This window comes from Heteronotia binoei, chromosome 17 (genome assembly GCF_032191835.1).
Source record: "Heteronotia binoei isolate CCM8104 ecotype False Entrance Well chromosome 17, APGP_CSIRO_Hbin_v1, whole genome shotgun sequence".
In the NCBI taxonomy this organism is placed as follows: Eukaryota; Metazoa; Chordata; class Lepidosauria; order Squamata; family Gekkonidae; genus Heteronotia; species Heteronotia binoei.
Window position 1 is genome coordinate 56,597,356 of NC_083239.1, and position 27,497 is coordinate 56,624,852.

Below are 27,497 nucleotides of genomic sequence, written 5' to 3' on the forward strand. Positions count from 1 at the left end.
TTCTCTTATGTTCTTCTGTGACACAGTGTTGGACTGGATGGACCGTTGGCCTGATCCAACATGGCTTCTCTTGTTCTTCTGTGACACAGAGTGTTGGACTGGAGGGGCCATTGGCCTGATCCAACATGGCTTCTCTTATGTTCTTCTGTGACACAGTGTAGGACTGGAGGGGCCACTGGCCTGATCCAACATGGCTTCTCTGATGTTCTTATGTGACAGTGTTGGACTGGATGGGCCATTGGCCTGATCCAACATGGCTTCTCTTATGTTCTTCTGTGACACAGTGTTGGACTGGATGGGCCGTTGGCCTGATCCAACATGGCTTCTCTTATGTTCTTATGAGACACAGAGTGTTGGACTGGAGGGGCCTTTGGCCTGATCCAACATGGCTTCTCTTGTTCTTCTGTGACACAGAGTGTTGGACTGAAGGGGCCATTGGCCTGATCCAACATGGCTTCTCTTATGTTCTTCTGTGACACAGTTTTGGACTGGATGGGCCACTGGCCTGATCCAACATGGCTTCTCTTGATCTTCTGTGACACAGAGTGTTGGACTGGAGGGGCCATTGGCCTGATCCAACATGGCTTCTCTTATGTTCTTCTGTGACACAGTGTTGGACTGGATGGGCCATTGGCCTGATCCAACATGGCTTCTCTTATGTTCTTCTGTGACACAGAGTGTTGGACTGGATGGGCCGTTGGCCTGATCCAACATGGCTTCTCTGATGTTCTTATGTGACACAGTGTTGGACTGAATGGGCCATTGGCCTGATCCAACAGGGCTTCTCTTATGTTCTTCTGTGACACAGTGTTGGACTGGATGGGCCATTGGCCTGATCCAACATGGCTTCTCTTATGTTCTTCTGTGACACAGAGTGTTGGACTGGAGGGGCCACTGGCCTGATCCAACAGGGCTTCTCTTATGTTCTTCTGTGACACAGAGTGTTGGGCTGGAGGGGCCAGTGGCCTGATCCAACAGGGCTTCTCTTATGTTCTTCTGTGACACAGAGTGTTAGACTGGATGGGCCATTGGCCTGATCCAACAGGGCTTCTCTTATGTTCTTCTGTGACACAGAGTGTTGGACTGGATGGGCCATTGGCCTGATCCAACAGGGCTTCTCTTATGTTCTTCTGTGACACAGAGTGTTGGGCTGGAGGGGCCAGTGGCCTGATCCAACAGGGCTTCTCTTATGTTCTTCTGTGACACAGAGTGTTGGGCTGGAGGGGCCAGTGGCCTGATCCAACAGGGCTTCTCTTATGTTCTTCTGTGACACAGAGTGTTGGACTGTGTCTAACATGGCTTCTCTTATGTTAACATCATGCTGTTTCACCATGATGAGCAGCACACAGAGACACAAGCAGGACTGCTGATCTGATCCACCCCGGGCTCTCCTAATGGTCTCATGTCTTTACTCAGTTTCCCCTTTGCTTGTTCAAAGGTCATCGGAGCATGCTGTTTTTTGATTGGCGAAAGGAGAGGGCGGGTAAAGGTTCTTCCTGTTCTCATCTTATACCTCCCCTGCTCAATCAGACAAGTGGGTAATCTAGTTCATCACCCAGTTGCACAAAGCAGCCAATCAGCTGTTGATAGAATGGACCAATAAGACCCAGAGACCAAGACATCCCCAAACATTGCCACCCAGCAGTGGTATTCAGATAGCCTGCTTCCGGTTGAAGAGGTTCTCCTTGTCACCCTGGCTGGGAGCCATGGATGAATTTAGGATCCTGCGAATTGTGTGTGTGGGGGGGTATTTGTGAATTTCTTGCATTTTGTATGGGGTTGGACTAGATGACCCTGGAGGTCCCTTCCAACATTATGGTTTTAGGATGCAGCCTCTTCCCCTCCAGGAATCTGCACTCTCTTCCAGAGCCCCCTCTGCTTGCAGCCATTGCTGTGTCCGCAGACACTAAATCCTGCCATTCAGTTAAAAAGGTAGAGCTTTACCACTCTGCGCCACGGGGCTCTTTCATTTACTCTTCAATAAAAGAAAAACTTCCTTTGGTCTACCCTGAATCTATCACCCATCCCCTTCATTGGGACGCTCCCAAATTCTGGCGTTATGGGTCAGCCAGAAGTTCCACTGTCCCCTTTTGCCATCTTGTGCATAACTTTATACGCCTCCATCATGTCTCCCCTTCAGCTGTCTCTTTTCTGAATGGGAAAGCCACAGGTTACCTGCCTTTCTCCTCTTGGCTTCCCACTTTCCCAAGCTCTGGGATATCCTTTCAGGCACGCAGGCCAAAACTGCACCATAGATCAGTCCAGGGGGTATTACGACAAAGGCCTTTTCCTCACAACCGCCAGCATGGAGTTGGCCTGTTTTTGCCACCCACTGAGTTGGCATTTTCATCAAGCTAACCTCTACAACTTCAATATCCCTTTCCCTTTCCGTTTCTACCAGTTTAGACAGTCTTAACTGTGTATATTTAGAAAGGACAATTCACTCCAATCCCGTGTGGAATTTCATTTGCCACATTATGTGGTTCCTGTATATGTCACCTTTCTCTCCAATGGGGACTCACAGTGGCTTATATCGTTTCCTTCTCTTTATCCTCACGACACCCCTATGAGGTAGGCCAGGCTAAGAGAATGTGCCTGGTCCAAGATCACCCTGAGAGCCTCCTTGGCAGGGGTGGGTGGGAGGGTGGGATTTGTTCTTCCAGATCCCAGGCCAACACTCTAACCACTACACCACCCACCCCACACATGCTGGGAAGAACCTGCCGGAGTTCTTGACCATCTGCCTTGGTTTTCACCACCTTGAACAACTGGGCTCCTACGGACTTGGGCATTGTGCTGCTCCCCACCTCCAATTCCAAATTATCTAAAAACAAATTAAACAGCACTGGTTCCAATACCACTCCCTTTGGCACCACTTTGTTCTGCCATGTTATTTCTGTCAGTTAACCAGTCTTGATTCATAACGGGGCCTGTCCTCTTATCCTAAGTCTGCTAAAGGTTTATGCAGAAATCTTTGGTGAGGTAGGTTGTCAAAAAGCCATAGAGACACGAAAGGTGGACCAGGGGGGAGGGGGAAGAGAGGGCACCAACCCAGGTCAGGACTCCTGCCAATATCTTGTAAAATGCTGCAGCATTATTTTGGTCCTGCCAAACTCTGCCTGCACCTTTCCTCCTCCTCATTCTCCCTTGCATAAAGAGGGCAAGGGCACCCCCCCTCCCCATTCCCTGCACCAAGGCAAGACAAACAGGACCAGGGAGGAGGCGTCACAAGTCCCTGCCAAGCCAGGGCACCCAGCCTGAGAGGTGAGGGGCACCAGAAACCCTGCAGGCAGGCAGGCAGAGGAGAAAAAGGAAGGCGGAGTCTGTGTCCCTCAAGGGCACTCTAGCCTTCTCTCTCTGTTGCTCTTCCTGCCGTGTCCTCGACTCCTCCGGGGATGCTGGTTCTTGGTAGCCATACTTGAGAATATAGCTGCTGACAAGACCCTCTTGAAGAATCCGATTTAAGATCCTGAGTGAGAGAAGAACCTGAAGGGGCCGTGGGGAAGAGTCCCAGCAGGAAAGCCAGGGGGGCTGCTGGTGTCCCACAGCAAAGCAGGAAGCCACCCCCTACCCCAAGTGATGCTAAGCGGAGGCAGTTACTGACATACTTTATTGCAAGAAAACCCGGTAGGGCTGGGGGGGCCCAGGCCCACTCAGACCACACCACTGCAAACCCCCCCACCCCCCACCCAAAATCCAAATTACATCCACTTGCATCTACAACCTCTTTAAAAACACACACACACACACACCACTAACAGTCATTTTGCTACTCTTCCAAAAAAGATTCTCAAGTAAACTCATTAAAATATAAGGAGTCAAACGATGTCATCTCATTTTTGAAGGGGGGGGGACAGAAAAGCAGAATTTCTTCCGCCGGTGCAAACGCCCGAGGTTGAGAACGAAACGGGGCGTGAAGGCACTGTGGGCAGGGTGAGGACCCCCTTTTGGGAACCAATTGGCAGCTGTCAGGCAGAGTGCGGGGGATGTGGACTGGGGGTCACTCCAGGACGGGGAGAGAGGCGTAGCAACCTGTCTCTGGGGGTTCCCCACTGGCTCGCCATGGGCTTCCATCTCATGATGTGGGCTCCAGAAAGGCTCCTCAGCAGGGGGACCCCAAACAAGCTGGCTTAATTCCCCAGCTCCCCACCCCAAAGTCAGGCGTGCTTCCTGCACCTCCCTTTCAGCAAAAGTCTCTCCCTGGCACTCGAGGGAATCCAGCTGCTAGGAAGGTTGGCTGCCCCAGCCCTCGTGTGCCCTTCACCCCTCTCACAGGCAGGCACGTCGAGGAAATGTCCCAAGCCGAGGCCCCCCCAGCAGGACAGCCCCCAGGGTGTTTAGAACCCCCTCCCCCCTCCCGATCAAGGCAGTGGAAGAGGACGCTCTCCCCCCTTCTCTCTGCTCCAGCTGTGGCTTCATCTAAGGGAAGCGGGTAGAAGGGGGCACTCAAAGGCTGGCTAGAAGGACCCTCAGAGCAGTTTCCACTCAGCTGCCAGCAGACCGCCCCCCCCCCCCCCACACCTTCCAGCTCCCAAGGCCTCTTCTGCCACTGCAGACCCAGGGCTGGCTAGCAACATAGAGACAAGGCGGCATGGTGGGCTGCCCCTCAATTCCTCCTCCCTCCCCCCCCCCTTAGTAAGCAGAAGACTCCAAGGGGATGGCGGGGAGGGGGCCGAGCATATTGCTCTCCCCCACATGTACACCTCTCCCAAGGCCACGTCCTGCATCTACGCAGCAAGAGGTCGCTCTGCTGTCCGCTCCAGCCTCATTCGGAAATGCCCTGCCTGATCAGTATTTGGTGATGGGGCAGATCTCAGCAGCCCAAGCCAGAGGCAGGTTTGGCTTCTCCTCTCTCATGTGCCGCTAAACCGCTGGCAATGTGAAGCACAGAAAACAGGGGTGCCCTTTGCTCTTGAAAGTCCCCAAGGCAGCAATGGGTGCCTCAGGTCCAGGAGGCCCCGGGTTTGAGAGGGGAGGGAGGGAAGAAGCAGACGCTTAAGACATTCTGGGAGGTGGGGGGAGAGGCCTAGTAGTCCCTTTCTCCTAACAAAATAACAGCTCCTGTGTCTGGATTCTGGCCTGGAAGGGCAGAAGCAGCCCAGCAGGCAATTCTGATCCATGCCAGAGAAGGGTGCGCAAAATCTTTATGATATGCAACACACAGCCGAGCAAAAGATTTCTCTCTAACAAAAGGTGGATGCATGTTTGGAAAGAGAAGAGCAAAGTGGGACAGAACACAACTTCTGGCACAGGGCAGAATTTGGAAGGGGGACCCTGCCGGTTGTCTCCAGCTAGAGAGATTTCTGGTTTCATTGCCTTTTCCTGGGACAGAGAATGCACCAGGAAGCAACGGAAGAAAGGAAGGGGGAAAGAGCAAAGGAAAGGAAGGAAGCTCCAGCATCGCGTGAGCCCACTGCCTCTGGAGCCCCTCAAGAGACTACAGCCTAGGCAAGTGCAGGGACCTGCAGAAGGAAACACAGACACAGAGAAAGGGGCGCTCAGTGCTGTCCAGAGTGGCCACAAAGGCCCGGTGGGAGCCCCCGGCCTTGCCCGTCCCAAGTCCCGTCTTGCTTGCTGCCCAGCGCAGAGCTCAGGGGGCCCAACTCTGCACGTGGGCGGGGCTGAGGAGCTGGAAGGGCCAAGCTGGAGCTTCACAGGAGCACACAAACTCACCTGCCCAGGACTAGTGCCGGAAACCGTTTGGGTTAGTGGGAGGGGGGATCAGAAAAGCAACACCTGGTCCAAGCAGTCTCCTGCAGGCAGGCAGGGTGGCAGCAGGGGCCCCGCGGTGTCACACTGTCCTTCTGCCCAGCCGCTTAAAGACGCTGACTGTGCCCGTGTTGTCCATCTGGGCGCTGTGGCCTCCTTCCGAGGTGCTGCTTACCTTGGCGCTGCCCAAAGTCCTCTGGATGGTGACCTGCAGCTCAGACTCCGGTCTGCTCCGGGAGCTGGTGATGCTGCTGTCCTGGGCCTCCCCGGGCAGAGACCGCTTGCCCAGCCTCTTGGCCACCACGCAGCTCGCGGAGGGCGACTCCGGCGCCTTTTCCTTCCGGGGGCTTTTGCTCGCCGGCTGCTCGGCCTCGGAGCTGGTGGCTTTGGCCTTGATGGTCACCCTGGCCTTGGCGCTCTCCTGCGGGGTGGAGGGCCGGAAGGATTTCTTCAGCACCCCAGCGTACTGCAGGACGGAGCTGTCGTCCTCCTCGCTCTCAGCCGCTTTGTCCTCCTCCGTCTCCCGCAGGTCCCCCAGCCGGCTGAAGACGCCCGTGGGCTGCCCGGACACAAGAGGGGGGGGTGGTCTGAGAGGCCCTACAGGATGCAGCAGCCCTTGCCTAGGCTGCACGAGAGGCCAGGGAGCAAAGCCACAGCCCCTGGGAGGTCCCACAAATCTCCACCAATCCAGCTGGCAGCCAGTGGGGAACAGGGAGAGGACAGAGAGAAGCTCGCAATGCTGAGGGAGATAGGATTCAGGACCAAAAGGGCCTCTGCTCTGGTCCGGATGGAATAGTGGGGCTGGCAGAGCCCTCCCCCCCACCCGAGGCAAGAGGGCCCTTTTCCTGAGAGAACCTCTGCCAAGAAACATGGGGCAGCCTGAGATGGGGGGCTGGGGAGCCCAGGCACACGGAAGCTCTTGGGTCACCAAGGCCTTGTTTGAGGGGCCCCCAGGTGGACTGCAGGAGCAAGCCCAAGAGAAGGGCCAGCCCCACGTTCCCTTCCTCCCGCACCTTATTGCCTGTGGTCGTGTCCGCGTTGGTCTCTGCACCCAGCCGGTCGAACACTGAGGTTCTCTGCAAACCTAAAACCAGACAAGTTCAGATAAGAAACGGCACCAGACAGGAGTGATAGGAAAGTGAAGGAGGTAACACGGATTGAGGCTCTAGGCCTCCCACAAGAACACCCTGCTTCCTTGGCTTGGGGGCAGCAAACTAGGGGAGCATTTTTACATGCCCCCCCCTAAGCCCCAGCAACTCCCAGCATCAACTAGCGCCCCCTGCAGACCCGACTAGCCTTCGCCTACAAACGCCTACGGCAGGGGTAGCCAACGATAGCACTCCAGATGTTTTCTGCCTACAACTCCCATCAGCCCCAGCAGCTGAACCTTTACATTGGAGATGCTGCAGCCGGGGATCAAACCTGGGACCTTCTGCACACCAAGCAGATGCTCTACCACAAAGCCACAGTGCCTCCCATCTACAAAGACCTGGAAATCCTCCCTGGGTCATCTTTTGCACTTTCCTAAAATCTACCTCTTGTGTGGCTGAAGCCTGTTGTCACACACACACTCACACCCCAGACTGGCGCTGCAGCCATTACATCACTCACTTTTTCTTGCTGAGCTTGCAAGCTAACCGAGAGTTCAAGCACTTTTCAACCATCAGTGAACTTCGTTTGCTCAAAGTCACTGTAATTGTGGACAACCACTTAAAACAGTTGCAGAACTGTTAGATTAACTGCTTTTTAACAGAGATTAAGAGTTGAAATTGGCTTTCTTATGTTTCTGTATCAGATGAAACATCTGCAGATACTGATTGGATTATCTGCACACATTGATTATCTTCTATTTAGCTATGCACCTATCAGTTATCTGGATAATACTCAACATGATTATAACAGATTTAGAAAAATGATACTTTTCTATAAATTTGCACTACTGTGACAAGCAGATCAGATTTCTCTGGATGGAAGTCTCAGAAGACAACTGGGTGTGTAATTTGGGCTTTTTGATAATCCCTGAAAGCAGACAAAAAGCTGAAACATAAGAACATAAGAGAAGCCATGTTGGATGAGGCCAATGGCCCATCCAGTCCAACACTCTGTCACACAGTGGCCAAAAAAATTATATATATATACACACACACATTGTGGCTAATTGCCAATGACGGACTTCTGCTCCATATTTTTATCTAACCGCCTCTTGAAGCTGGTTTGTTTTTTAAACTATTACTCTGTAGAACAGGATTTAAAATGCTAGCAATTTTGATAATTTCAGCATTTATTTTCACAGTAATTACAGGATTAACTTTTACATGCCTGTATTTTCTTGTATATTAAAGGCAATGGTTTCTTTCCTCAATAAAAAGAAAAAAACTTTCTACAGGTTTTCAATCTGGTTTGCTGGTTATAGTTCAAACTCACCCCCTTCCCCTTTTTCATTATCAGATTTAATAAAGGTCGATAATCATCCTTTAATAGATACATTCTGGAGAACTTTGCTGCTAAGCGGTTTGCAAAGGCAAAATATTCTGAAATGGTTTTGTCCAATTTCTCTAACAGGATGAAGGAGTAAGCTTTCTGTTACAGCACAAAGCCCTAACAGAAGCCAGTTTTTGCTCCATTCATTCCCTCCTCCCTTGGCCACCTCTGCCACTTCCACCTCCGCTGCATCTTCAAGCAGAAGGTCTTTGGGCAGAGACCTGCCGTCTTGTACTCTCAGAGCTGCCCTGCACGGTAACGGTTACCGATTTCTTCTGCAAACTCCCCACAAACTATTTCCCCTTCCTTAAGTCTTCTTTTTGACCGGGGGCCAGAGAGCAGCCTCCCCACGGCAGAAAGCAAAACGTGGCCAAGATCTACCTTTGGCTGCCTGCTGCTCCAGGATCTTCTTGGTCTTGGGCGTGGTGCCCTTGGGCATGTGGACGATGTACTTCCCCTCCATCTCGGCCGTGACCCGGCGGCGCTTCACTGGGGCTGCGGTGGCGGGAGTCTCGTCTGCTGTGCTGCACAGAGCTGGGCCAACGAGAGGGAGGCTCAGTCTGGCACAAAAGGGCTTTTGCAGCAGCCCTCCGAAAAGGACAAACAACTCCCCTGGCTTTGACGCTGATGCGGCAGTCTACGAGTCTGCAACCTTATCAACACTGTGCCTTTTCCGACCCCTCTGCAAGAGATAGGGAAAAGCAGGGCCCAACAGCAGGCACGCCTGCTAGCGATGAAGGGGGAGAAGTGGCTGCACCCCCCACCCCCCTCCCAGCTGTGGAATCTTGTGAGCAAAAATTCTACTTTGTGAGCTCCTGGCATGAAAGCTGTCAGCTGCTGTATACATTAGTTTGCTCCGGAGCCCTCCTTCCTGAGCCGGAGGTAAAAAAACTGTGAGCTAGTTCATGCTAACTCAGCTTAGAAGGAACACTGACCCCTCAGCCACACAAAAGGAAGTCATGGATGCAACCACTAGAGGGAAGCAGAGAGCTGTGCTCTGTAGAGCTTGAAAAGGAGGTGCTTGCAGTTCAGAAGAGACATTTGCTGGATTTCTAAGAAGCCTTCAAATATGTTGATTACAACCACCACCCCTTTTTGTTTTCTGAAGCAGAAAAGGTGGTCTGGAGCATCTTCTCGGGCTCCAGTTCTGAGGAAGGCCAGAGAGGGCAACTGGCACCGTCTCACTTGCCAAGGAGCAGCGGCCATCCCTCAGTCCAGCAAAGGACTGCACAGTTCCCCACTCAGCAACGCCCCTCCCACTCCTGAGAGTTTTCTTCTCACATTCCCATTTCACAGGCGGGAAAGGAAACTGAGGCTCCTCTAGGGCGGAAGGGCTACCTGGGCCTTGGCCAAGCCCTTCAACCCCTCTCTTTCCTGAGCGCCACCCTCTTGAGGGGGCAGTCAGGGGAGCTGGCAAGATCGGCTTGGTTCTGTACAAGAGCTGCACAAAGAAGCCGCCCCCCCCCCCAAGATATGCAAGACTCCTGTAGCTGCCCATGCCAGCCCCTGGCAGGTGCTTGGTGCAATGCCAAAGGACAGAGCCAACAGAGTGCAGCTACCAAAGCAGAGCATGAACACACACACACCCCAGTCACCTGCTTTGGCGTTCTTCACGGCCAGTTTGTTGGACACTGTGACGGAGATCTTGGAGGTGCTGCTGTCCGGCCTCCGGACAGGAGTGGACGGTGGGGAGTCTCTGCTGAGGCTGTTTGCGATCATCCTGCTGGCAGCTGCAGGGAGGGGAGTCGGCAGGGCCGGGTGGAGGAGCTGCTTCCAGCCACCAAACCCACACGCTGTCTCCCAGAATGGAGAAAAGGGCCCGCCCATCCCAGCAGCCCTCACTGCAGGCACGAGCCCTAGCAGCACCGTCACTTGGCCCTCCACTCGCACTTACCACTGGTGGCATTCCTGCGGAGCTCGGACTGGACGGTGCTTTGGCTGGAAGCAACGGACTCCGTGGCTGCCTTGCACATTTCCTAGAGATGGAGACAGCCGGGATGCAGCGGTCATTCCCCTGGCTCTGGCACTCGCACTCCCATGAAAGCACCAGGCTCAAATGGATCCCTGCCTCGAGGAGGTTCTCCAGGCTCAGCTGCTGATGCGCCAAATTCCTGCAGAGTCCTACGTAGGAAGGCCCCTGGCCTGGGCTGGCCTGGTGGTGTGCCAAGAGACCAGAGGGCCAGCTGGCTGCTCCTTTGTTGGGGCAAAACTCCAGCTCCTAATAAGCACTTACATGGCTCAGCAAGAGCACCAAGGATCACAAGAGTGGAACTCAAGGGCCATGCTGTCCAAACTGCTTCCATTCCTCCATGTAAATTCTGGGGCTGACACAAGGCCTTTAGAAGCCTGGGCGACAAGGATTCTCCTGGCAGCTTCCTCTGCCAAGTGTCCCCCCCCCCCCCAGCTAGATGGATCCATTCGCCTCCTATATGTATGGCTGAGGATCCTGCCCAGAAAGCCAGGTGTTCTGGTAGCCTGCTTGACCCCTCCGCTGTGCCATTTCTGTTTCAAGCGTGGAAGGGGCAGAGTCACCTTTCTCCCCAGAGACCCACCTGCCTATAGACGACTTTGGCATGCTTGAGAATGGCGATGATGTCCCCGACCACGGTGACGCCCAGTTCGTTCAGGATCTCCTTGTTCAAGTCCATGAGCATGTTCTTCTGAATCCTGCAGGACACGTCAGCCAAGTGAGAGGGCTGCTGCATGGAACTCCTTGCAACCCGCCTGCCGTTTGAGCCTCGAGTGCCAGCCAGGGGAAAGGCGCTGCCAGACTTGGGGAAAGGCTAGCTGGTCCTCTACAGGAGTCGGCTGCAGGAAGAGCTCTTCCAAAGGGTACGTGTCCCCCCACCCCCACCATGGCAAACTCTGCTTCTTCTGCCAGCAAGTTCTCCCAACGGCCTCTAAAAAGACCCACCAGGGGACCCCAACCACCACCTTCCCTGAATGCAGTTCAAGATACGGCGGCTGCCAGCTGGGCAGGGTGCCTCCTGGCTGCCCCTCCAAGGGGCCCTCTCATACCTCCAGAGGGAGGGGATGGCTTTAAATAGACGGGAGCCGCCTTCCCATTGTCAGGCTAGACGCCTGCTCGGAGCCGCAGGAGGGGTGGGGGGTGCTGCTTAGGGCCAGCCCTGCCACTAGGCAAACTAGGTGACACCCCCCCCCCATGTGACTCAGTGCCAGAGAGCCCGGGGCCGGCCCTTGTGCTGCTGTGCTGAGCTCCAAGGTTATAAATAGAAAAGTGAAGCCCCCTCCCCCAGCCTCTCAGACCAGCTGTCTGCGTCTGGACCAGGGGCAGGAGAGAAGGGGGGAGGAGAGAAGGGTGGGGAAGGGGAGGGGGCCTGGGTCTCCCTCCCTCCCCCTGTGCCCTGAGAGGGGGTGGGGGAGGGGGTGGGGGTGGAGTGGGGTGGGTGGGAGGGGGGTCTTGGGGTCTCCCTCCCTCCCCCCGTGCCCTGAGAGGGGGAGGGAGAGAAGGGGGGAGGAGAGAAGGGTGGGGAAGGGGAGGGGGCCTGGGTCTCCCTCCCTCCCCCTGAGAGGGGGTGGGGGTGGGTGGGAGGGGGGTCTTGGGGGTCTCCCTCCCTCCCCCCCCCCCGTGCCCTGACCTGTTGTCGACGAACATGACGGCGTAGTTGACGGCGGGCCCGGGGGGGATGCCGGCCTCCTTGAAGAACTGGATCCACTCCGAGGTGGCTGCGGGAGGGAGGGAGGGAGGTGGGTGGGTGGGTGGGGGGTGGAAGGAAGGAAGCCCCCTCCCCACAACACCCCCGCTGGGCCCCCCGCTCACCCATCGTGACGGACACCATCGCGGCGGCGGCGGCGGCGCTCCCTCCTTCCTTCCTTCCCTCCCTCGGCAGCCGCCAGGCTCCAGCAGGCCGCGCCGGAAGTAGAAGGGCTCCCGGCAGGACTGACTTCCGGCAAGGCGCAGGCTCCTCTAGGCGCCCACCATAGAGGCCGGGAGGACCGCTCTTTCACGCCCGCTGTGCGGAGGAGGCATTTCTCTCTATGCATCACTCCTCCAACCAAGTTGCTTTCTTTCCACCTCTCCCTGCCCCATATAGCTGCCTGCCTGCCTGCCTTCCTTGCAGCCCTCAAACATCTGAGGGTCATTCATTGTGGCGCTTACCTGAAGCGAGTTTGGCCACTCCCGCAACTGAATCAGAGAATCCCAGAGTTGGAAGACGGGGCGGTAGAGGCCGTCTAGTCCAACCCCGATTGCATGATCAGCCTACATCACCCCTGGCAAACTCCCAGCGGGGGAATTCCAGCAGGAGACACTGCTGCCCGCCCTGCACTAGCTCCAAACCAGCCGTTCTCTACAGCAGACAGAGCAGATTTCTGTAATCCGGGAGATCTCCAGGCCCCACCTGGAGGCTGCCACCAAGACCAAAAAGCTGTGAATATAACCAACTAATAAATCATAATATATTCTAGAAAACATTTACGCCAAAAATTCACAACAACATACTTGCCAAAAACATAGGAGGTATGAAGTTAATCTTTTAATAATAATAATAATAAGTCTCAATAAAGTGCAATATCATATACAGCTTTGTTTCAAGCCTTTTTCAGAATCCATTAAATACGAACAATTCCCAGCTCCTTAGAACAATTGGCACTTGAGACCTTGCTGCTGCTTTGGAAATGATCTGGCCTTATAGGATGCCTCTCTGAAGAAGCTTTAACAAGAAAGGCGTCCACAAGTTGACAGCATTTCTTAGAGGCTTGCTATTGTCCCTTCTACCCTGGGCAGAATCATGACAAACACGCATGAAACTGAAAGGAGTGACATCCTTTGAAGCACTTTATTGGACCACCACAAGCACTTTTGTTCTAAGGAGCCAGATTTACATTATAAAATAGTAACTTTATACCTCCTGTGCTTTTGCCAAGTGAATTTGACATACATGTTTTCTTGACTGTCGTATAGTTACTTATAATCACGGCTTTCGGTTCTTGGGTGCAACTTCCATCCCGAGAATCTCTCCAGAGGGTGCCCAGCAGGAGGCTGGCAGCCTAACTGGCCACAGGGGTGGTGAGCGATGCACCCGCAAGGGCTGCCAGGCCTGGGTTGGAAATACCTGGAGACCTAGAGGGTGGTGGGGCTTGCAGAGGGGAGGGTTAAAGCCTCAACAGGGCTCTTTTTGAAGAAAAAGCCCAACAGGAACTCATTTGCCTATTAGGCCACACCCCCTGCCACCAAGCCAGCTGGGACTGTGTTCCTGTACATTCCTGCTCCCAAAAGCCCTGGGCCTCCCTGAATGGTGCAATGCAAGGGAAATGATGGTTTCGGTCTTGTCCCTTCGCCAGCCTGAGCTCTCCACAACCATCTTTTCACGGAGCCAGAGAGAAATACTTTTACTTTTGGATCAAGGCATTTTTTTGCTCTGCACTGGTGCGTTGAGCCAAAAGTAAAAGTATTTCTCTGTGGCTCCATGAAAAGATGGTTGTGAAGATCTCATACTTTCTGCAGGGGAGCTGAGCTCTGCCAGCTGGAGGCCAGTTGTAAAAGCAGGAGATCTCCAGGCCCCACCTGGAGGCTGGCAACCCTAGTGCTCCCTCCAGTCCAAGCTGGCCTCACTTGCCCAGAAGCCCAGCCAAGCCAGGCGAGAAGCTGGGCGAGCAGCACTTTTGCTGCTGACTGGGGGGGGGGGGGGGAAGAGAACAGAAGCAGATCTCCAGCTGCCCCCCTCCCCCGCAGCCTCACCAGTGGGGAGGCTCAAGCAGCAGCTGCTGGGGGTGACTCTGGAGAGCAGCTCCGTGTCTGTGAGGAGAGCAGGCGGACTTGACGGCCGAGGGTCTCATTCAGTAGAAGGCGGCTGCAGGTGTTCATCTCCTGGAATTTTTTTTGGGGGGGAGGGGGGCTGTGGCTCGGTGGCAGAGCCTCTGCTTGGCATGCAGATAGTCCCTGGTTCAATCCCGGCATCTCCAGCTAAAAGAACCAGGCGGGGGGTAACTTGAGAAGCCTCTCTCTGAGACGCTGGAGAGTCACTGCTGGTCTGCGTAGACAAGACTGACCTTGAGGCACGGAGGGTCCGAGTCAGCAGAGAGCTGTGTGTGTGTGTTTGCACACCAATTTGTGTGTCTCAGCAGCTGCCAGTATCACTGTTCCTCCTCAGTTTTGGAGCACATCATGGGGCTGTAAGCTGGAGGTTCCATTCCAGGCAGCCATCCCTCCCTCCCCCCGCCCCGGTTGCCCGTGGGGCTTGCTGTGGTCCGGGGTGCTAAAAGTTTGTTTGGGCCCCTTTCCTTTCCTATTGGGGAGGCTGTAAAACGTTCTAAGCCAAGGACTGGTGTTAGTAAAGGCAGGCAGAGGGGCAAAGGTCGCAGAGACCCACCTCTGACCCTGGCCTTACCACTGGTCCCCCCCCCGCCCCCCGCCCGTGGCACAGAGCGCTTTCCCCCAGCAGCTGCAGCCCTTCCTGGAGCAGCCAGGTCAGGGGGTCCAAATGAATTCTCTAGGAGGCTGCCAATGAACACATTTATTTTGGGAGGTGTGCTGTTCAGTACAAAATATGTTCCAGGAACCCACAGCACTAACACACAGGGCCAACAGAACCGTTACAGGAAAATTTAAAACGGAATAAACATTCAGACCACACTTTAACACAAGGGACCTAGTTCTAATCAGAGGGGCTTCAGGCATTCATTCAAAGGCCCTTCTGCCAGCGCTGGAAGGGCTGCAATGAGTAGGTGCACCCCCAAGGCCCCCCAGCAGAACACACGGAGGCCTGCCCCAGTGTTGCCTTGGGGGTCTCAAGTGTGTGGGGCAGGTCCTTTGAGGCCACTGAAGAGCCAAACCTGCTCCGGGCTTCTAAAACCCACCTAGACCGAGATTCCCTCCCATGAGGACCCACTGCGGCCCGATCCTGGCCTTTCTTCAAGGTGCTCAGAGAGCCCGGTCAGTCTGGCTGCAGCTGGACTCCCCAACTCTGCCCGTTCCTCGTGCTCAGGCAGAACAAAGCAGAAGCACCGTTTAGCCCAACCAAGTTTTCTTCAGAGTGTTCTGAGTAAGCCATCTAGAGCTCAGGGAGACAGACAGGCAGGGGTCTCCACCCTTTATCTTCAGCACAGAGGTGCCATAAGAGTAAGGCGGTCTGGCTGGCTTTCTTTAAGCAGCGCCCAACCAGGGTCTTCTGTATTTGTTGTGGATGAGGGGAGGAACAGCCACAGACTCCAGTGGGGAGTTGCGCTGCTGGGATGGCGAACTCCCTCTCTGCACTGGTTCCTTGTGTGTGTGTTGAAACGGGAGGAGAGAAAGAGAGAGAAGACCCCCTCCCTTGCCCTTGGCTTGACCCTTTACCCCTCCCCTAAAAGAAAATCCTTTGGAAGGCAGGCAGGATGCCTCCCCCCCTCCCCCTGTAGCAGGCTGAGCTCTCTGCTTTCCAGCAGCACAGCAGCAGCATGGGAGGCTGGAAGAGGAAGAGGAGGGAGGCTCTCTGTTCCCCTCACTCGACACTTTGCCCCCCCCCCAAGAGGCTGCTGCTGCCGCAGGGCCTGGTTTGCTCCCAGGAGGGCAGTTTCCCCTGGCCCTGGGAAGGCCGGCTGTTCCTCTGAGCGTGGGACAAGCGACGCTCTGGCCTTCCTCAGGAGATGACAGTGTCCTGCCAGAGGTGGGAGCCTGCGGTCAGTGGCCCCCGCACAGATCCTCCGGCTGGCCCAGCAAGCTCAGCTCCCGGCTGTAGCGTGAATTCCAGTCCCGCTCAAACACGGCCTCCAGCTGATCACGGACAGTTGGCTGGTTGCTGTCTTCCACCTGGCTCTGATTGACCACCAGAGCAGACCCGGCCGTGTGGAGGAAGTAGTCCCCGGACCAGTTGGAGGTGCCTGCCGGGAGGGAGGGAGGGCTGAGGGGGCAGCCCAAGGAGGACACTTTGCCCCCCTCACTCCGATGGAGCCAGCAGGGTCTGGGCGGGTCTTCCAAGATGACCCCAGCTCCTGCCAGCTCTCCCCCCACTCCACTCCCCAGCTGCTCCTGTTCTAAAGCCACTTCTGGTTCTGGGCCTTCCTTCCCCGCGGCCGGCTGAGTTCCCGTTTTGGAAGGGGCTGTCCTGCTAGCCCTCCTGGGCCTGCCGCAAAGCCACTCCCCCTTTCCCCACCACGGCTCCCGTGGCCCTGCCTGCTCCTCTCGTGGAGCCCCCCCCCCTTCTGCGGGGCTCTCCCGCCACTCACCGATGTAGGCCACCTGGTCTGACACCATGTACTTATTGTGGTTCACCCGGGCGTAGGGGATCTGGGCCTGCGTCTCATTGGCTGGGACCACAAAGAGCCTCTGGAAGAGGAAAGGAGAGGAAGGGGGCAATCATAGGCCCCGGAGAAGAGGAGGCTGAAAGGGGCAGCCCCCCACCCCTCTTTATCCCTCCCCCTCCGCACAAACAATGAAGAAGCTGCAGCTCTGGACAAGAGGAAACTGAGAGGGGAAAGCTGGAGGTTGCTAAGTGTCCCCCCCACTTTTCCTTCGAGCAGCTCAAAGAGGCAGCATCCGCGGCTGTCCCTTCTTTCCACACAAGAACCCTGCAAGGGAGGTTCAGCTGAGAGAGAGTGAGCGTGCGAGAAAGACAGAAAATGGGAGAACATGCCCAAACGGACTGAAAATTGTCAACTGGGCAGCTTCCTCCTCAGGCATCCTGCTTTGCTCGATTTTAACAGCCGGTGGGGATTCTCTGCTCCCCCCCTCCCCCTTCAACTGCAGGAGTTCTGAACACCTTTGCTTGCGTTCTCTCCTTCAGCTGGAAAATGAGCCCTCAAAGGAGAGTCCTCCAAGCACAAGTCAAGTGGTCTGCCCTTTCCCTCTGGGGCCACAAGAGCCCTGGGAATTGTGGGAAACAGTGGCCTGGAGAAACAGAGAACTCCTCAAGGCAGGCCAGACAGGGGCTCTGAGAGCGGACGCTGGGCACTGGGTGCAAAGAAATCTGCTTCGCCCTGCTTTCTTCTGGGGATGGCAAAGAGCCGTGCAACTTCTTTTGAGTTCCTTAAATATATTTGGTTTCACTTTCCAGTCTCCTGTCGTGCCTTGGGATTTGCAACCGCAGCGCCTGTGCTCCACATTTCCTAGAGCGACACCCACGCAGCCCAGGCATTCCTACAGAAGGACTTCCAGGTAGTCCAGAAGCCAGAAGAATCAGTGGCAGTGTGCATTAAGGGTCGCGACCCCCCTCCGCATTCTGAGAAATGGTGAAGGCTGCAAGTAGAAGGTTAAGAAGCAGAGCCCCCTGCCCCACATCTCCCGCCCCCCGCTCTGCTCTTCCAGGTCTGTTCTCTGGGCTGGCTTGGTCCTGACAACCAGGCCTCTGAGCAGAACAGACGCGGCTGTCTCCCAGGGCAGAGAGACCCCCTAGAAGACCCTCACCACTTCGATGCTGTAGCCGGTGCGATGGTCCTGCATAGCTGCCAATGAGCGCAGGAAGGGGAACACGGCAGCCTTGGTGTGCTTCCAGCAGGCAACCAGGAGGCGGACACGAACTCGCCGCTCATAGGCCACCTTCCGGAGGTGGTCATCGATCACCGGCCAGAACCTGAGGGGAGGACAAGCCGGGATGGTCTCTTGCATCACCTGCAAGCAGAGGTCCCCTGGGGGGGGGGGGAGTTCAGCAGTGAGGGCAGAGGGGGTGTCTGAGGGATAAGAACGGCTCTCACGAGGAGTGAGGCTGTGGCTCACTGGCCAGGCCTCTGCTTGGCAGGCAGAAGGTCCCCTGTTCAATTCCCAGCAGCCTCTCCAGGTAAAACAGACCCGGGCAGGGGGTGAGGGGAAAGACCTTTCTCTGCCACTCTGAGCAGGCAACACAGGCCGTGGGGGAGCGAAGGCCAGACTGGAAAGAAGGGCGCTTCCTGCATCCATCTCTTCAGCAGGGGGGGGGGGCTGGGCAGCCTTTGGCCCCTCAACCCATTCAGCTCTGTTGGGCACTTCTGGGGATGTTTTTCTATCCTGTCTCCTCATGCTGAAGCTGATGTTTGGGGCTGCCCCATAAGCAGCGCCTCAGTGAGAGAGAACTTCTCTGCCATTACAGCACCCAATCACCAGACGACCCTGGAAAGCCCCCAGGAGAAAAGGGTACGGAGGACGGAGCAGGGGAGGCCCCATCGTGGCTGCCGGAATCCCTTTTTCCTGGGTGCCATCCAGGCAGATAACCGCTACGTGAGACAAGAGACGCCTGAGGCAAGGCTGGGACACCTGACAGCCAAATGCGGGAGAAGAGCGACCCTGTCACTCGCCCCTTACAAGTTCCCCTGCTGGACAAGAGGCAACCAATTCCTCCCTCCAAGGCAGGGACGGAGTCTGACCATGGGGCGGGGGGGAACTTGGGGTGTGGCCTGCCCCCCGCCAGCCCCCGGTTACCTCCTGGGGTGCGAGAACTCCATGGTGGGCAAGTAGCTCATGACAGCCACGTAGACAAACTCCTGGGCCCCGTCGATGACGCTCAGCACGGCCTCGAGGTCTCTGGTCCGCCCCGTAGGACACAGCGCTGGTGGGGAGCTCTGGAGGCAACACGAGAGGAAGGAGCAGAGAGGGGCCAGTCAGGAGGGGCACACTGGCCCAAGGAGGGGGGGAGGGGAGGGCACAGCAAGGGAGGGGTTGTCCACCCCACCCCTTGCTTTTGAGTGCAGATGCCAGAGACTGCCTGCCAGAATGCAGGTCTTTGGGAGTGGAGCACACTCTTCACACACGCCCTGCCCCGAGTTGAGGTCACCACCTTGGGCCTCCTGCCAGAACTGAATATCCCAGCAGTCAGAGGGGAGAGGAGCTCCCAGGGGAGAGCCTGCGCCTTCGACCCCACTCCCACTGAGAGAGAGACAGAGAGAGCATCAGCAGCCGGAGCTGCAGGGCACCACGTGCCAACTCACTGAAAGATACACGCCGGCGTCGGTGCCATTCAGCTGCAGGGCCAGGGGGGTCTCCTTGTTGTAGGGGGTGGAGAAGTTGGCAGGCCAGGGCGAGGGGAGGGTGGCGTTGGGCAGCCCCAGGGCCCAGTAGACCTCAAAGAGTTTGCCCAGGTCCTGGGCCAAGCAGCTGCAGTTGTAGATGGCCACGCCCAGCTCCTTCACCTGGGGACCAAGCAGGAGATGCTGCTGGCTGCTCCAGAGGACACAGCAGCCTCCCCAGGCAGCCCCAGAGGCACAGCTTGCCCAGCTGCTGGCTGAATGGTGCCCCCCTTCCCTCCCCTCCTCACTCAGGCTCGTAGGTGGGAAGGGGAAGTCACCTGGGTGAGGGCTCGCCAGTCCATGTTTGCGCTCCCGAGGTAGATGTGCATCTGGTCCACGATCCAGAACTTGGTGTGGAGGACTCCAGATGTCAGCCGCGGCAGGTCTACTTTGCGAATCTGTGCTCCTGGAGGGATCCAGAGGGACACAGAGGGCCCTTGCACTCAAAGTGGGGCTCTCTGCCCCCCTCCTGTGTGCCCCCCACAAGGGGCAGCCCCTTCCCCACACTCACCACTCTCCTCCAGGGCCAGGAGGTCCGTGCTGGGCAGCCTGGAAGAAGGCGGGTTGACTGCGATCCGTGGGGTGATGCCTCTCTGGGGCAGCTTCAGCAGCTCGGCCAGGATCTCTTCCCCCTGGGGGATTCAGAGGGAGGCTGAGACCCACCAGAGCAGGAGGAAGAAGCAGCCCCATCCCCTTCCCTGCCTGCCTCCCCAGCAAGCCACCTGGAGCCCGTGGCTGTGGTGTCATGAGAAGGCAGGGGCACTGACCTGCCAGTGGGGCCCAGAGTCCTTTCAGCTGGCACTGCAGGAGGAAGCAACTGGGGGGCTCCCCCTGACCTGTGCCACCCCCCAGCGCCTGGGACACTCTGAAGCCCCCCTGGCACCCAGCCAGTGGCAAGGCAAGGAGGTATTCTGCCGCCCCAAACAAGCAGTGAAGCAGGGCTGGGTTCAGGCCTGGCAGGGGGCAGCCCCACTGCTCCTGTGGGGAACGTATGCCATGGCGACATTATTTCCAGGGGAACAGCTTGACTGTGGGACCAGGGGGCCCCCAAAGACTCTCTTTTGGCTGGAAGTCCCACATAGTTTGCTCAACAGCAGCAAAGAGTTGTTTACAGACAGACAGACAGACACGCACAGAGCTGGCCTTCAGGCTGCCAGTTCAGCCCCAGCTGAGCCAGGATGCTACTTGGGGGTGGACCAGCCAGAAGCATTCTGGGCGGAAGCAACCTGGCCCCTGGCTGGATCTCATCAAACCTGACATGGATTGTGCCGGTTGCATTCCTGAGCTCCTCCTCTTTGTTAGGTTTGTGTTTCTTTTTCATTCAACTGGAAGGAGAGCGGTAGGCTTTGGCCAACACAAGCTGCTACCAGCTGGTAACGTCACCAAGGGAAGAAACCTTCTAGGAAACCCTGAGCTTGATTTATGGGTTCCCACAGATGTTGGACTGCTGTGACACAGCTTCCAAATTTTATCAACAGCCTTTGCTGCCCAGAGCCTCAACCAATGGATGTTCCGCTTCCCTCCCTCCCTCAAAGGGCCCTTTCACGGACTCCCAGGCTGACTGGCAGTTTGCGGCTGTGCAGTTACATGCCTGTTTGCAAGAGCATCGATCCTGCCATGGTGCTGAGGGCACGGCAGTTAATCCAGGCGTCTCAGGTCAGAGAGCTGCTCTTGCCACCCCCCCTCGCCAAGAGACGTTGCTCTGCAGTCAGAGAGAAGAGCTTCCCCAGGAAGGCCAGCTGGGAAAGGTGCGGCATCCACCTTTGCAAAGGGGTGGCTACCTGGCTGGCTGAGGGGTCGTGCCATTGGCTACCTGGCTGGCTGAGGGGTCGTGGGTGCGGGTGTCTTTGTTCTGGAGGGTCCAGTAGAAGGCTGCGATGTCCACAGTGCTCCTGGCCTCCGCAATGAGGTTTGCCCAAGCCTGGAAGGTGGAGGGGTTGGTGGTGCTGTTCTCCTCGTACACCAGCCCCTCAGGGATACTCTCCACCAGCACGAACCTAGAGGGAAGAAAGACCTCAGAGGGTGGCGGGCAGGGCAGGGCAGCCCATCTCTCTGGGGAGCACGCAGGACTCTGCCCCACCCGGCCCTTACAGGACCCCTCAGAAGACACATTGCCTGCCTGCCTGAGCCCATCAGTTCCTCTCTGGGGTATCCTTTAGACCCAAGTGGGCAGCCCTGTCGGTCCAAAGCAGCAGAACAAAGCTGGAGTCCAGTCAGGCACCCTGAAGACCAGCAGAGGTTTAATCACTGCTGCTTAATCTGACAGCAAGGAAGATCCTGTGAGTTTAGGGGGAGGGACTTGTGAGTTTCCTGCATTGTGAAGGGGTTGGACTAGATGACCCTGGAGGTCCCTTCCAACTCTAGGATTCTAGGATTCTTCAGGAGGTGGTGGGCTCCTTCCTTGGAGGTTTTTAAGCAGAGGCTGGATGGCCCTCTGACAGCAGTGAAGATCCTGTGAATTTAGGGGGAGGTGTCTGCGAGTTTCCTGCATTGTGCAGGGGGTTGGACTAGATGGCCCTGGAGGTCCCTTCCAACTCTTCTATGATTCTAATAGGCTTCCTCCTTGAGAGGTGGTGGAGATTTTTCAACAGAGGCTAGATGGCCATCTGACAGCAATGAGGATCCTGTGAATGTAGAAGGAGGGGTTTGAGAGTTTCTTGCATTGTGCAGGGGGTTGGACTAGATGACCCTGGAGGTCCCTTCCAACTCTTCTATGATTCTAACAGGCTTCCTCCTTTGGAGGTGGTGGGCTCTCCTTCCTTGGAGGTTTTTCAACAGAAGCTAGATGGCCATCTGACAGCAATGAGGATCCTGTGAATTTAGGTGGAGGGGTTTGTGAGTTTCCTGCATTGCACAGGGGGTTGGACTAGATGACCCTGGGGATCCCTTCCAGCTCTAGGATACTATGAAGGCATAAGCTTTGGTGTGCATGCACCCAAACCCAGAATTAAATCTGTTTGGTCTCGAAAGATGCCACGGACTCAAACGTTGTTCTGGGGTATCCTTTCTCACCCATCTGGGTTTTGAGGTCAATTTCTCCTCTAGCCCCACTTCCCAAGCAGTCAGTGCTACTTCTGTTTCCTGGGGGCACCACCTGCTCCTGCTCCAGTGAGGAGGAATCGCTCCTCAGCAGACTTCTCTTGCCAGGACTTAGCTTTGATTTGCACTCAACGAATACGGGAGCACCAGAATCTGGGCCCCACGGCTGCCCCTGGCCTGTCCGGAAACTCTTGGGGGGGGGGGGGCAGAAGTCCAGTGGATGGGCAGGGCTCACCTGCAGGGGTCACGGCAAGGGTCATCCAGGTAGGAGGCAGCCATCACATCCTCTCCCTGGACGGAGCCTCGGAAGGGAAGGAGGAAGGTGTGGATCAGGAGGGCGGCCACCAGCATGGTTCCCAAAACAGCCAGCACCAGGAGGCAGTGGAAGTCCTGTGGGGGGGGGGGGGAGAGGGGAAGACCCAGCAGCACTCACCACCAGGGCTCCCGGCATGAACGGCTGCATCAGCAAGACTCTGCAATTCCCCCCATCCCCAGGAAGCACCAGGGAGAGCTCTTCGCAGGGTCTGGCTTCTTCTTCAAAGCTTCTTATTGCCATTATTTGGAACCATCAGATGCCACCCAAGATCAGTGTACTGGGGAGGGCCAGTGGCAGAGCCTCTGCTTGGCATGCAGGAGGTCCCAGGTTCAATCCCCACTTGAAGGAACACGCAGGAGGTGATGGGAAAGACCTCAGCCTGAGACCCTGGAGAGCTTTGGAGGGGGGCTGTGGCTCAATGGCAGAGCATCTGCTTGGTAAGCAGAAGGTCCCAGGTTCAATCCCCGGCATCTCCATTTAGAAGCACAGGGTAGTAGATGATGGGAAAGGCCTCCACCTGAGACCCTGGAGAGCCGCTGCCAGTCTGAGCGGACAGTACTATCCCGACGGACCGATTCAGGACAAGGCAGCTTCCCATGCGTTCATGTGTGTCCCATCAGGAAGACAAGGCACACGTCCCCCCACGCCCCGCTGAAGTGTCTGTGACAGACGTCATCAAACGCTACATTCTCTATCGCGGCAAGGATGGGATCTGCAAAGCATAAACTCCCCAAATCTTTAGAAAGGACAGAGCGTTCCTCCAACCCTGGGACTCTAGACTTCCGAGGAGAGCGGGAAGAGCTCCTGCTGGAACAGACGGGGCTCCCCTCAAATAGCTCAGGGGCAGCCACCCCCAGAAGGGGCTGGGAAGGAAACCCACCTGAGGGGTCCGGCCAGCAGGACGCAGCTCCTGGGAGGGGAACTTCAGCTGGAAGGAAGGAAGGAGGAAGAAGACGAGGACTCAAGGAGGGCCAGACCAAGAGGGAAAGGAAGGCGCCGCAGACTACACTGGCCTGACTCTGACACCACGACTGCAGGGGGATAGGGCGAAGCACTGCAGGTGACATTAATGTCGGCACAAGGTCCCAGGAGACCCCCCCCCCCCCCGCACAGGCCTTCTTTGAGCAGATCCCACCCTTCTCCCACTCAGCCACCCCAGGCAGTGCCCACCCAGGAAGATCGGGTGCTCCATCTGGGCAGCTGGCACAGGACGGGCACGGAAGGCTGCTGGCAGTGTCCTGGGATGTCACTGAAAGAGCCGCTGCCCCGAGGCGGGAGCTGGGAGACAGGGAGGGGCTCCATTCCAGTGGGAGCCTCAGACAGACACACCGCTCAGGAGGAAAAGGCAGAAATCCCCCTGATCTGTCCCGGTCTCCGTTCCATGGATCAGTTGATCATATAATCTATGGTGTGGTTTGGAACCAAAGATATGATGAGGTGAGGGACGGTGGCTCAGTGGCAGAGCATCTGCTTGGTAAGCAGCAGGTCCCAGGTTCAATCCCCGGCATCTCCAACTAAAAGGGTCCAGGCAAAGAGGCGTGAAAAACCTCATCTGGAAACCCTGGAGAGCCACCCCCAATCTGAGTAGACAAGACTGACTTTGATGGACCCAGGGGGGTCTGATTCAGTAGAAGCCAGCTTCATAGGTTCATACGATCTGTGACGCTCATTGTCTGTAACATCGCCAGTGTGGTACAGTGGTTCAGAGCGGCAGACTCTAAACTGGAGAACTGGGTTTGATTCCCCCCTCCTCCTCCACACATGCAGCAAGGTGGGTGACCTTGGGTCAGCCACGGTTCTGTCAGAGCTCTCTCAGTCCCACCTGCCTCACAGGGTCTCTCTGTGGAGGGGAGAGGAAGGGAAGGAGATTTTAAGCTGCTTTGAGACTCCTTCGGGGAGAGAAAAGTATGGCATAAAAACCAAATCTTCCTCCTGCCCAATGGGATCAGATGCCCCAGTTCTGTAATCCTAACCCTACTGCCTTGTTCATGGGACGCTGCCTAAACAAGTGAATTGTTCTTTTATATTTTGTAATCCACTATGAACAAAGTGAAAATGCACGAAAGAGGCACTAGGCCAGGGGTGGGGAACCTTTCTTCTGCCAAGGGCCATATGGATATTTATAACATCATTTGCGGGCCATAAAAAATTATCAACTTAAAAAACAGTGTTCTGCCAAGGGAGGACGATTCAGGCCGGCAAAATTAATGCAAATATTTTTCTATTTGAAGTCATGTGGGAAGAGCCTAATCTTGCACGCACACACACACCCGGCCCACCGCCCTGGGCAAATGCATAGGTCCAGGGCTTTTTTTGTAGAAAAAGCCCAGCAGGAACTCAGTAGCATATTAGACCACATCCCCTAATATTAGCATATTAGATCACACACTTATTAGCATATTAGGCCACACCTTCTGGGATAATCAAGTGCCAACTGAACTGTGGCAGTAACTTTTCCAGGCCCTGCAGCAATTCTGTCTGGCCAGCCAGGCCCCAGGGAGGCTGCCGCACAATACATTTGGGCGCTGCGATCCCTGCCTGGCCCTGGGGAGGCTGCTGCACAGCACAGCCGGGCCCCACGATCCTCGCTGGCCAGCCAGGCCCCAGGGAGGCTGCCACATGGCTCGGTTCGGCCCAGCAGTCCCTGAGGGCCACACCAAGTGACCTGGAGGGCTGCATACGGCCCTCGGGACGGAGGTTCCCCACCCCTGCTGTAGGAGATTACCTGCTGATAGGTTACGCGGGGCTTCATTTATTCCGGAGTGTTGGGGTCAAAGAGGGAGGAAGAACCTGTGACGCCCAAGGCCTGGCGACTGAGTCTTTGCTCCTTCCTTGCAGGGCTGGCACGATCTGCAAACAGCCCAAGAGAAATAAACACCTGCTGCCCACCTAGGAGCTCCTGCCTCCGCTACCCCACCCTCCAAGGCCATGATGCCAGCTGCATTTCCGCATGCCTGAGGATATGCCCGCATCACCAGGGAGGGGGCTCCTTCTGGGGCTGGAATCCAGCCTGGACATAGCATCCAGCTCCCCTCTTGGAATTTAAACTGGCTCGCCAGTCATGCAGGCTGCCAGCACAGGCTGCTTTCCTGGGGGGGTTGTCTTCCTCCCCTGCTCTATGCCAGCCAGCCTGGCAGGAGCAAGCAGTCTTTTCCCCTGGAGAAAACCTTGCCCAGCCCCACAAAGTGTTTAGCTCCAACCAGAAGGCAGGATTCAAGAGTGTCCCGCTGAACACCACACCCCTTCACTCTACTTTGCAAGCAGGTTTTACTGCAGGAAGCAGCCCGATCCAGGGGGCTGGAAGTGTGTGCGGGGCGGGGTGGGGAGGCTTCCCAAGGAAGTGGAGCTACAGTTGTGGGAAGAGGCCTTCCCTTCACACCCGGAGGTGTTTCCCTGCCCGATCCCCTTTCAAGTCCTTTGCAGCACCCAGCCCAAGAGGAAGAACGTGAAAGTCCAGTTCTTCTGTGCCATCTCATCTGGTTGGTGTCCTCCACGTGCCGTCTCCTGTTCTTAGTCAGAGTTGGCGACAAAGGAAGATCCTCTCCGCTCTCAGGGCCCTCCGTGTGCAGGCAACCGGATCCAGTCTCCTCCTCCTGCTTCTCTGAGTCACGAGTCCCAGGGCAGCCTTCCAGGTGACCGAAGGTCCCCCCCTCCTCTGCCTTCTCCCAGGGCTCTTCCAGCCACTTGCTGAGTAAACACCGCTGGTTTCTCCCCTGACCCAGAGAGGAGGAGGGGGGTGCAAAACTGGCCTCCCTGGATTGTTAACCAGTGAAGGGACAAAAACCACACCCAGCCCCTGCTCTCTTCACCTCCTTTTGGTCTCTTCCACTCACGGCTGACTCTTCTCTTTCTGACTCACAGAGAAATGTTTGGGAGATGAGGGCTCCGTCTTCCTCTGGAGAATCAGGGGAGTGCCTTTTCCTCTCTTCACTGTCTGGGGCGGTCAGAGTACGGGGCTGGAGCAGGTGGGCCCCCTCACCTGTGTGGGTTTCGGGGTGGATGAGTGTGGGGGAGGGGGGGAGTGGCTTAGGCAAGGCTGCGGCCTCTGGAGGCAGGAAGGAGCTGGTTTAGCAGCTGGGCTCTCCGTGAACCACAGGAAAGGAATTGGGTCTTCTCCACCAGCCACAGGCAAGAAAGCAGTGCACTGAAGGCTCCCAAGAGCACAGGTGGAGGCAGGCTGTCTCTGGCTGCGTTAGAGGTGGCGCTACTGTCTCCTCTCCCGCCCCCACACAAGCTCGCCTGGGCACCTCACAGGGGGAGAGCCAGGCAGTGCCTGAGGGCGACAGAGGCTCCTGCATTGCACCCCCCCCCCAGCACAAACCAGTTCCCCCGCTGCAGCCAGGAGACTCCCAAAGCCAGCCTAGGGTGCAGGCGCGCTCCCCTGCAAGGCAGTCCCCAAGCCCAGTGTCCCCCCACCCCTTCCAAACACCTGGCCGGGAGGGGAGCGCTGCTGCCCGCCCACCCACCCCTGTCCGGGTCATCAGGGAGAGGCACGGGAAGACCCCCCCACGGCCCCCTGCCCGGCCAGCCCCGGTTCTGAGAGCCCGGCGAGGCAGAGGCAGCCCCCTCTCCCCCCCGGGTCCTTCCGCAGAGCTGCGTGGCGGGATCCCCTCTGCCCTGCAGGAGACCGGCCTGGCCCCGGCTGCAGCGCCTTGGAAACAGCCCGCCCGTCGGAGGGGGCTTCAGAGCACGTGCAGAGTGCCAGCGGGGCTTGGGGAGCCCAGAGGCCGGGCGTGGCTGCCGAGCGAGCGAGCGAGCGAGGGCTCCTCCAGCCGCCGCCGGAGACCCTCCGGGAAGAAGAGCCGCCGGGCCCCTGCTGCCCCGGGCCCCCGTCCGCCTGCAGCGGCAGCACAGAGAACCCCCCCGCCCCGCCCGAGGCAAGAGGTGCCGGGGCTCACCCGCCCTGCCCGCGTCGTCCCTCCAGCCAGCCTTTGTCCTCCGAGCCCGGCTGAGCGGCGGCAACCGAAGGGTTAAGGCCCTGGCCCCGCCCCCTGCCCCGGGATGGGCGGGGCTCCCTTTTGAGCCCGAACCATTGGCT

The 27,497-nt window shown here is 56.9% G+C and overlaps 2 protein-coding genes across 3 annotated transcripts; both read right to left on the minus strand.

Moving 5' to 3' along the window:
- Positions 1-5,776: 5,776 nt before the first annotated feature.
- Positions 5,777-12,001, minus strand: C17H19orf47 (chromosome 17 C19orf47 homolog). 2 transcript variants are annotated; one of them, XM_060257841.1, is made up of 8 exons: positions 11,972-12,001; positions 11,790-11,877; positions 10,743-10,857; positions 10,085-10,166; positions 9,786-9,920; positions 8,572-8,724; positions 6,723-6,793; positions 5,777-6,268 (listed from the first exon to the last, which is right to left on the minus strand). In XM_060257841.1, exons 1-8 carry the CDS (start codon positions 11,988-11,990, stop codon positions 5,792-5,794), a joined length of 1,140 nt encoding a protein of 379 aa, XP_060113824.1. In that variant the 5' UTR covers positions 11,991-12,001; the 3' UTR covers positions 5,777-5,791. The 2 variants fall into 2 exon arrangements, with proteins under 2 accessions (XP_060113824.1, XP_060113825.1); XM_060257842.1 differs by lacking the exon at positions 8,572-8,724.
- Positions 12,002-14,651: 2,650 nt separating this feature from the next.
- Positions 14,652-27,405, minus strand: PLD3 (phospholipase D family member 3). The gene is made up of 12 exons (XM_060258341.1): positions 27,358-27,405; positions 25,185-25,309; positions 23,340-23,387; positions 22,379-22,533; positions 20,918-21,101; positions 19,616-19,736; positions 19,383-19,510; positions 19,027-19,227; positions 18,521-18,660; positions 17,534-17,699; positions 16,357-16,456; positions 14,652-16,011 (listed from the first exon to the last, which is right to left on the minus strand). Exons 2-12 carry the CDS (start codon positions 25,209-25,211, stop codon positions 15,812-15,814), a joined length of 1,470 nt encoding a protein of 489 aa, XP_060114324.1. The 5' UTR covers positions 25,212-25,309; positions 27,358-27,405; the 3' UTR covers positions 14,652-15,811.
- Between the last annotated feature and the right edge of the window lie 92 nt (positions 27,406-27,497).